A 9,548-nucleotide genomic window follows, 5' to 3' on the forward strand; every position below is an offset into this window, starting at 1 on the left:
AGGGGCTGCCAGCCCCTCCCGAGCCCTTAAATGGTTAAGCTGAAGCAGCTGCAGCATCCCTGGCCTCCCCGGCCTTTTTAAATGCGTCTGCTTGTTGCTATTTCCCGGTGTAAATTAAATCGATCAGCTGCGCCCTGCCCACCCCCCCACTTTAAATTAAGTAGAGCTTTTAATCAAGTGATTTATGTTGAATTTGCAGCCCGGGATTAAACTCGCGGCCTGGGTGGGGGGGAGCGGGGCTGGGGGGCTCCATAAATCACTGTTCTCTCTGGGACTGGCTTGGCGAGGCACGGGGAGAGCTGGAGCTCATGTTTACATCATCCCAAACTGCTGCTCTCACCATCTCCTGCTCATTTCCTGGGGTTACCAGGAGGGCAATTAAATATGATAATAAGCAGAGTGGTTGCAGCAGCACTGCTGGTGCTCGCTGTGGGCTCGGGAAGGGGCACGTGCAGCCAGGTGTTCTCTGTGTCCCATGGGGATGTGGGGACACGGGCATGGATGGTCCCCGGGGTGCTGCACTGGCTGGCACCCAGCTGAAACCCTGGAGGCTGATGGGACAGGACTGCCTGGACGCTGGATCCCAGCAGGGAGAATCAGCTCCTCTTTGCTTTCCTGGTAAGGCATCCTCTCCATGTGGGCAATCCAGGAGAGGGACATACCCCAAAGCTGGCATCAGCACCCCGCAGGTCCCACTCAGGGCTGTGGAAGACCTGCAGGACCAAAGCCACCCCCAGCACTGCTGGGTCCCTGCCCAGTGGGTGCCTGCAGCCCTTCCAGCACTGCCAGGCACCAGGCTCTCCCCTTAGGAGGTGAGCGGGATGGGGTCCCTTGGGAAATGACCCCAAAGCAATGGGGGATCCAGAGGCACTGCCTGTGGGACCTGCCCCCCTCCCCTGAGTGGATGGGGGGTGTTGGGCACTGGTGGCTGCCGAGCACTTGGCCCATCCCCGTTTGGCTCTCGCAGCAGGTCCTTTGTCTCCTCCACTCCTCGCCTTCCTCTTTCTCTCCTTTTAAAGCCCTCAGGCTGTGCAGGACCGGGACAATCTCTTGGCCTCGGGCCAGGACGTGGCTTCCCTGCAGCGCTGAGCTGGGCCTTGTCCCGCTGCCAGCCATGGCAGGAACCTCCTGTGCCATCCCACCTTGGCGTGGGGTCCTGCAGCCCGGAGCAGGGCTCAGCGGGTGTGTGGGGAGTGCCCCCTCCTCCCACTCAACCTGGGGGCCATCGCTGCCCCAACCCCCTTGGCTGCCCTCCAGTCCCCCCGTCCCACCCAGCTGCGGGGTCAGCGGGACCCCCGGGTCGGGCTCCAGCCCCGGCCACCCACAGCTGAGCGGAGCCGGAGCCAGATGTGCGCAGCTGCGGCGGGGGCAGCGCGAGGGGCACGGGGCTCCCCCAAACCCTTGCTGTCGTGGGCCCTGCCCTGCACAGGACAGGCAGCAGGATGGGCAGCAGGACGGGCAGTGGGACATGTCCCCTGGGGACACCCTGGGGACGTTGCAGTCTGCACCCCGTCCCGCTCCACGCAGGGTTTGGTGCCGGGGCCGTTGTCCCACGTTACTTTAGGCCCGGATAAAGCTCCGTCTCCTTTGTTACACGTTTACAGCAGAGGCAGAAGTGCTGCAGGAATGCGGCGCTGGGATCCGGGAGCTGTAAATCCCAGCCTTTGTTGTGCTTGGGCTGTGCTAAATCACTGCTTTTCCCTCTGAATATTAATCTCTTCCAAAAGTGCTGACCGGGGCATCTTTCCCCAGCAGCTTTCTGGGGAAGAGGCTGACGCAAGGCCCGGGGCTGGCTCTGGCACAGGAGACGTTCCCAACCAGCATCCAGCAGAAATCCTCGACTTGCCGCTGCCCTGGCACTGGTGGGATGGCACTGACACAGTGCCACAAAACCTGGCTCTGGGCCGGGAGCAGGGATAGCACAGGGATGCCCCGGGGAAAGGACAAAGGGTGGAGGAGCCAGTTCTCCAGGCTGAGGGGAGACTGGAAGGTGTTTGGCACCAGCGTGGCTGGAAAAGCTCTTCTCACGCCAAAGCACACACAGCCTTGGATCTCTGCAGCGTTTCATTTGCCCAGCGCTGCAGAACAGAATCTCATGATTTATGGGGCTCCACGGGGGTCGTTTCCTCCCCGAGCTCGGGGGGTCATGGAGCAAAACTTCTGCCTCTCCCCTTTGTGTGCCTGCAGGGTCTGGGGGTCCCAACACACTGAGCAGAGCCAAGGCTTGGGCACAGCCCCCTGGAGAGCCCTGTGGTAGTAACGACCTGAGAGGGCCAGGGGGGCAGCTGGGGGGTGTAGGGGTTTTTGATCTGAAAAATGGGTTTGTTCAGGGGTGTGTTAAGTGGCCTGGGACTGCTTTGGGCTCATCTTGCTCCACCTGGCTCTCGTTCCCAGCTCCCCTGGGAGGCTTTGCCACAACCTGTGATCACTTCAGGCTGAACATGGAGCCAGGAGCTCGTCCACGGAGCTGGGGGTCACCACGGGGAATCCAAGGAAGAGCGAGCCCCAGCTTCCAGACCTTTTGCTTTTGGTGCAACTGAGGCTGTGAAAGGGCCTCGCCTCCTGCCCATGCCCAGGTGCTCGCCTGCTGGCGGCCGAGTTTCTCTGCGTCTGTTTTGAAGGCTTTTGGCTCTGGGTGCGTTCCCAGCAGCGCATCTCATCTCGGGGCTCTTCGAGCGAGCACCGGGCGCTGCTGCGACCTGCCGGCGCTCAGCGGCGCTGGCCGGGGGAGCTCCCCACGCCCGCCGGGACACGGGATGGGGTGGTCGGGGGGGCTGCCAGGCACAGCCCGGCCTCTGCTCCACAGCCCCCAGCTCGGCTGGGCTGGTGCGACTCGTGCACAGCCGAATTACCGCTCGCGGTCCCGGGAAAACGCCTCCCTTGGGAATGGTGATGGTGAGTATTGAACGGGGTCGGGGCAGTGTGGCAGGGCTGGAAAAGCATCGACAGTAATGGGATTGTGGCTTGTAGGAGCCGGTGTGGGGCTGGGATCGATCCCCTCAGGTGTGAGGTATCCGTGCTCCCGGTGCCCAGCACCCTCCACACCCCTCTTGGGGGAGGTTTCCAGCCCTGGCTCTGCATCAGGGACCCTTTGGTAAAGGGTACCCTTTGGTTGCTTCTCCTGGAACTACACCACTGGTTTGGCTTCTCCCTGTCACAGCAGTTTCAGGGACCCAAAGGTAACAGAGCTCCTGAGTGCACAGCTTGTCTGGGGGCATCTCAAGCCCCGCAGCAACAGCTTATCCAAGTTTATTTCCCTGCCTCTTCCCTTTTGCACTTCAAGAAATCCTGTCCCCAGTTACTCCCAGCTTACCTGAGCAGAGCCCAATGTTTCCCCTGCCTGTGACATCCCTGTGTGACACACAGTGAACTGGGCTGGCTCTGTGAGCAGTTCCTGTGCTTCAAACGGGGAGATTTCCCCTCGCACAGCCCCTCCTGCTCACCTTAACTCAGGCATTCCATCTCCCCAGTCACTTGCTTTAGCCATAACACAGAAACGACTTGTGTTTTTATTTCCACTCTCTCATCCCAGTGAAATCTTGCACTGAACAGCCCTGTGCCCAGCCCTGTGGGGTGAAATGCCTTTCTGGGCCCTGCAGATGCCAGGCCATGGTTCTGTCCAAACAACTCACAGATTATCAAGGAGATGAGGTTTCTGCTCAACAGACAAGTGGTACCAGCACCGTCCCCCCTGCACTAAGAGGCAGCAGTGACTCCACAGCAAGGGGGTTATTTTATTGAAATAACAATTGTTCCCATTTATTAAACACAGATCCAGCACCACGGACGGGCTGGATGAACAAGGAGGGGTTGCAGGTACAGAGCTAAGGACACAGAACACCTGACAGCTGGTTCTGCGTTACTGGAGGAGCCTGAAGTCACAGGTTTAAAGTGCTGTTCACACCTGGCCTTGGAGAACTGGCTTTTCCGAGTCGGGTTGTTCTAAAGGCTGTCTGACCTCTGGAAGAGACATTTCATTCTACTTAGCACCAAATCTAATTTTACAGTAAGTATAAATATTCATATTTAAAATCCATGTGAGTAATTTCCAAGCATTTACATAGGGCAGTAAAAAATCTAACAAATGCTAAAAACAGCTTTTCAGTATCCTCTGAGAGTCTGGCAAAACCTCAGTCCTTGCTGGAGCGCGTGAGGAGCCGGTTTGTAAAGTATGAGTCTGACAGCACTTGGTGTGTAGTTCTGAGCCTGGTAAGGGTTAACCAAGCCTTCAGGCTTGGGACATGTGTGCAGGTCCTGGGTTGCTCCCTCACATGACCCAGAGGGATCCTGAAAGTGCAAGTCTGCTTCTGTCACAGTGTGTGGCACCAGCACTGCTCTTGCTGGGGAATGCAAATGCTCACGGGTGGAGGCTGTTCCTGTCACTGCTCTGTTCCTGTCCAGCAAGGTCTGAAGTCTTTCTGAGCAGTTCAGCTCCACCACAGCACCGAGGAGTGCTGCTCCCTCCTTTCCTGTAGTTATCCTCCTCGGTACAAATGTGATGGTGAAATACAATGGCCACACATTGTATTCTGTGCTGGTCACTGGTTAGACCACCCTAACCAGGACCAAGAGCCTGAGCTGTGATGCTCAGGACAAGCTGCTGGCTCTGTGTGTGGGGGGGATGTTCCTGCAGAGGATTTCACACTGCAGAACAGGCTTTGCTGGCCCCCCAGCCCAGCTTGTTCTGTGCCCAGGCTGTTCTGACATGAAAAGCCGCCTCTGCTAAGGTTGGGAGCACAAACACCTGCTCAGGAACAGCACAGACAGCAGCACCGTTATCAACATATTTACACCATAAGTTAAAAGTGGCAGGGGGAAGGATCCAGTACAAAAGAGAAGCTGGGGCCATCCAGACAGCACTGGCCTAGTTGCTAATAAGCTTGGGACAAACAGAGAGGCCCCTGAGGGCTACTGATGCCTTGTTGTGTAGAGCAGCCTCCTGGGAAATCCCTGTTCCCTCTGCAGGAGGTGTGGAGATGGAAGCTGTTCCCTCCCAGTGCTGGCTCCGGGTTAGGCTCCGTTGGCACCGGCCTTGCTGCCCTGGGATGCTTCCATTTTGGTCTAGGGGCAAGAGAAAGGGACAGATTTTAGGCAGTGCAAATGTTTCTTGAACTGCAAAATCTTTTCTGCAGGTGTCTTCTCATTTACCATGGGAAGCTGCTCTGCAGAGTAACAGCTGATGAAGAGCAAAGTTCTTCAGGTTAAAGGAGATAAAAAAGTCCATCTGGACTCCCAAACCTGCCCTAAGCAGCATCCCAGATGTGCACATGAGCAGCTGAATTGAAATGAAATGTTCACAGAAAGAAAATGGGCAGAAGGAAGGTAATCACTGCAGAAATACTTTTACATAAGGATTCTGACAAGCTCACCTCTTGTGGGGGAGGCTTCACTGACGCTTCTGAGACTGGCAATTTCTCTGTTGGCTGAGACACAAATTCTTCACCCTTTAAGGAAAAAGCAGCTGTAAGTCACAGAACCCTCTTGGAAGGGGCTAGACCCTGTAGAGCCCTTTCTCCCTTCTGAGCAAGGCTGTTCCCTGCTCACTCTGTGAAAGCTGTGTTGGCATTCCCATTGTTTCCCCAGCACAATTTAACTATGTGGAACTATTTCTGGCAGTTGATACGATATTCTCTAATTCCTGCTTTTATCAGCTGGGACTAATCTAAGGAGCTCACTGCAGCCTGATGCTGAGAACCATATGCTCTGGCTTTCTTACTCTAGATATTTTGGCTCCTCTTGTCCTGGACAACTGAGCCCAAATTCAGTAGGAGAGTTAAAACAAGTCCCCTTTAACCATCTTCTCTGAGCTAAATGTACTTGGGTTGAGGTCTAAACCAAACTAGAAGCTCAAGAGTGCTCCTTGGCTGGAAGCCAGTACCATGGCACTGAGTAACCAGCTGTTCCCAGCAAGGGGACCAGTTGTGTCACAGGAGATCCCTTGTCTCCTAAGTCAGAACATGCAGCTGTGAGGTTCCTGGGGGAAAAACAAGACTGTGCTCTGTGCCATGGTGTCAAACACTGGTTTTGTCTAGCTTTGGAAAGGTTTGTTCACACTCAGATCCCAACAATTTCAGCACTACACACGTTTTCCAGCCTGCAGACTGCTATTTTCTAACCTTCCTTCCCTGTACAACAGGGGCAGGATCCAGGAGGGTCTCCTGGCCTTCAAGCACGGATGTCACCACTCCAGCAGCTTCACCTGTCTGGGGAAGAACACAGAGACCTAACTTCAGTCCACTTGTAGGATCAAAGAACAAGATTCCTGTCACAGTCCTTCATTTCTATAATGGGTAATGGTTGAGCTATTAACCAAACAACACACCTTGTTCTGGGAAACACACTGTGGCTTTATGTCCACTAAGTACAAGGCACGGGAAAGCAGGAGCAGAGAAGGGGGGACGTTCTCCTTTAAATGCAGATCCAGCCACTGTCAGAGGAAAACAGAAGGAAAAGTTATTTCATATTGCTCTGTGTGGGTACTTATTTATGCAGCACTCTTTGTGCTTTGTCAGGAAGCTGTGCCTGCTGCACCTGACCACTGCCTGGAATGTGCCCTCAGAGGAACCCTGTCCCACCAGCCCAGGCCAGGGCACACTCACCTGCCCGAGCTGCTCCCTCAGCTGCTCCTCGGAGACGCCCAGGGAGCGCATCCCCCGGGCCCTGCAGGCGCTCTGCAGCTCCAGCACGCTCAGCCCGCCGACCCCTTCCTTGGCGATCATCTGCAAGGGACAGGAACCTTCCTACCCACGCTCGGGGTCAGCCAAGCCCCTGACGCACCTGAAGGGACTTCTGGGGGTCCCCAGTCCAAGCTCCTGCTCAGAATTGCTCAGCATTTTCCATCTGTGCTTTGAGCCTCTCTAGGGATGGGGATTTCATGACCTCCAGATGACTCATTTTACTGTTTACACACTCACTGATTTTAATTCTTTTTCTTATCGTACTGGAGTTCTCCTTGCTGCAACTTATGGCCATTACCTGTTATCCCTCCATTCTGCACCTGTGAGTCTGGTTCCATTTTCTAAATAACCCCATTATGCAGCTGAAAACCACAAGGGGACCCTTGGCCCTCCCCAGGCTAAATAAATCCAGCCACTTTATACACTGACATAAACTCCTAATGAATTCAGTTGTTTAAAATCTGCTGCTCCCATACAATATTCATTCCAGAATTGGAACCCCCCTTTTTTACAAGTTAGCATGACTCCAGAATGAAATGTTTTAAACAGTGACAATATCTGCAGTGACACCTTTGTTACGGTTCCCCAAAGGCTGCAGGGGTGCAGGGAGAAGAACTCTCATTCTGTTTTCTTGTGGGATCTCTGATGGGGACGATCTGACTCCTATTAAACTTCACCCCAGAGGTTGGTGGGAGGGCAGGGACACACCTGAAGCCAGCAGTGGCTCAGAGGGCAGAGCCTGAGAGCACACACTCCACCCAGCAGCTCCTCTGTGCTGTTTCAGACCCACCTCATCATCTGCCTTGATGGTCCTGAGCCGGAGCAGCAGCTGGAAGCGGAGCAGGTTGTTGGTGCCGATGGGCTGCAGCTCCAGCAGTTTGCACAGAGCCACCAGCTGTGGCCTCTCCAGGTGCTCCAGGGTCAGCTCATCCTCGAAGAGCTTGGAGAAGCGGACGATCTCCTGCGTGCTGGGCTGGTGGCCGCTGTGACGGATCTGAACCAAGGGCCAAAAGCCAAACCTCAGCAGGATCACCCTTTGGGAACCCCCTTCCTTCCCTTCCCTCTTCCCGCTTCTCACACTGGAATTCCTGTCTCTGATGGAAACAGGGTGATACAGTTAAAAGTCAAAGTGAAACTGTTCTGGAGTGGGCACTGGGTGGAACTTCCACTGTTCCAAGATGGGAATTCCTGTGAGTGCAGCTCTGACAGCGGGGTCAGCAGGTGCTACCTGCAGGAGGCACCCAGGTACCAGCCCCTGCCAGGGCAGCCCTGTGCTGCCAAACCTCTCCACAACCCCAGTCCAAACCCTGTGTTCTCTGCCCATGGCTGCCACCCCCAGCACGGCCTGTCCTACCTCGTGCAGGTATGAGGAGAACTGTTTCCCTTGTCCTGTGTCTGCTTTGTTCCTTTTGGCCATCTCTGCAATGGTCTCCCGCAGGAACTTTGCTAACTCCAGCTTTGCATTTAGCTTCTTCCTCTGCTTTTCTTCCTTCACTCCGGGAAATAAAGCATAATTAGAAATTCCATTTGGAAAACAGGCGGGAGGGGATTCTGGGAAAGAGATGAAATAAGACTTCGGTTCTGAAAGCACCAGGCTTTGGTTACTGTAGGAAATGGAATTGCTGTGCACATTCCTGCTGCTCCCTACAGCACAACCTCCCAGCCCTGCTGTTCAGCTCAGGAATAAGCTGGGAATGTCTGACCCGGACACGTGGGTGAGGCTGATCCTCGCTTCCAGGGAACAGCAGCTCTGTGCAGCTGCACAGATGTTCTGAGGAGCTGTGCACACACTCCACAGCCTCAGGCAGGACACAAACCTTTTTTGACTCCGTCTCAAATGTCGAGGGCAGCATTTCAGGGAAGAGTTTCAAGAACACAGGTAAGAGAAATTCCATGAAGGGCACAATGACAAACACCAGGAAGGGAACCAGCCGGAAGAGATCTGCACAGGTTCTCAGCAGCTGTCCAGAGAAGAGCACAGCAGAGATTATCCTGAGATTATCACTCAGCCAGACACACAAAATGTGTCCAAAGGAGCAGCTAAACTTCTTACTGCACCACTTTAGCCGGGTGCTGTGGCACTTACCCTGCGCCTCTCCCTCCTGGTGAGCACCTGCCCGTGGAGCAGCCTCCACACCATCCTGGCAGCCACCTTGGTGTCGATCCAGAGCAGGTGGAACCCGTGGTAGTAGTGCTTCAGCTCATCCACGACTCTCTGGCGCAGAGGCTTCTTCCCCGGGGCAGCCTCCACGAGCTGTTTCGCCGGCGTTCGGGCGGGTTTGCTTCCCTGGCTCGCGGGATTCCCGGGGGACGGAGCTTCCCCTCGGAGCTGCTGCCGCCGCGGGCAGGGGCAGGTGTGCAGGGTGTGGGCAGGTGAGCGGGGCAGGGCAGCGCCCAGGCGGGCACGGAGCGCCCAAGGAGGGGCTTGGGAGTCTCTGGAAGTCCAGGATAACTGGGAATCCACCAGCTGGACGAGGGCGAGGGCTGGAGAGAAGGAAGGGCTGGAGGGTGTGAGGAGATGGGAGCCCCTGAAACTGGAGAAGTGTTTCAGTGAGAACAGTGCAGGGAGGCCGAGGCGTCACCCCCAAATCAACGTTCTCAGCGCCAGATCAACTTGTGAAACTCATTTTGTGGCCGAGACACAGATCCTTCAGCAAGAGGTGAAATACTGAGAACTCGTCCCGTGCTAACAACCCTTCTCTTGCGGGAGAATAACCCAAGGCCCCACAGTGCCTCCCGGGAGCTCTTTTACCAACAGAACGGGATAAAACGTGCCAGTTGGAAACAAAAAAAAAAACAACCACCAAATCTTCACCCCCAGCCCAGCGCGGCTAAGCCCARCACAGGGCCCAGACCCCCCCGGGAGGGGCT

The 9,548-nt window shown here is 55.5% G+C and overlaps 2 protein-coding genes across 2 annotated transcripts in view; one reads left to right on the forward strand and one right to left on the reverse strand.

Annotated features, from left to right (window-relative positions):
* The window catches only part of FGFR1 (fibroblast growth factor receptor 1), a 66,441-nt gene extending 64,787 nt beyond the window's left edge, over positions 1 to 1,654 (forward strand). The window contains exon 16 of the mRNA XM_029964982.1: positions 1,565 to 1,654. Coding sequence (XP_029820842.1) covers positions 1,565 to 1,654 — 90 coding nt within the window. The remainder of the gene's footprint in view (positions 1 to 1,564) is intronic.
* A 2,060-nt stretch (positions 1,655 to 3,714) lies between these two features.
* The window catches only part of LETM2 (leucine zipper and EF-hand containing transmembrane protein 2), an 8,779-nt gene continuing 2,945 nt past the window's right edge, over positions 3,715 to 9,548 (reverse strand). The window contains exons 2-10 of the mRNA XM_029964983.1: positions 8,764 to 9,211; positions 8,495 to 8,638; positions 8,032 to 8,166; positions 7,468 to 7,671; positions 6,600 to 6,719; positions 6,323 to 6,427; positions 6,117 to 6,203; positions 5,370 to 5,444; positions 3,715 to 5,061 (exon numbers count right to left, since the gene is read on the reverse strand). Coding sequence (XP_029820843.1) covers positions 5,011 to 5,061; positions 5,370 to 5,444; positions 6,117 to 6,203; positions 6,323 to 6,427; positions 6,600 to 6,719; positions 7,468 to 7,671; positions 8,032 to 8,166; positions 8,495 to 8,638; positions 8,764 to 9,211 — 1,369 coding nt within the window. The 3' untranslated portion in view covers positions 3,715 to 5,010. The remainder of the gene's footprint in view (positions 5,062 to 5,369; positions 5,445 to 6,116; positions 6,204 to 6,322; positions 6,428 to 6,599; positions 6,720 to 7,467; positions 7,672 to 8,031; positions 8,167 to 8,494; positions 8,639 to 8,763; positions 9,212 to 9,548) is intronic.

The sequence above is a fragment of the Manacus vitellinus genome, unplaced genomic scaffold (assembly GCF_001715985.3).
Source record: "Manacus vitellinus isolate BGI_N305 unplaced genomic scaffold, ASM171598v3 scaffold_87_pilon, whole genome shotgun sequence".
NCBI lineage: Eukaryota > Metazoa > Chordata > Aves > Passeriformes > Pipridae > Manacus > Manacus vitellinus.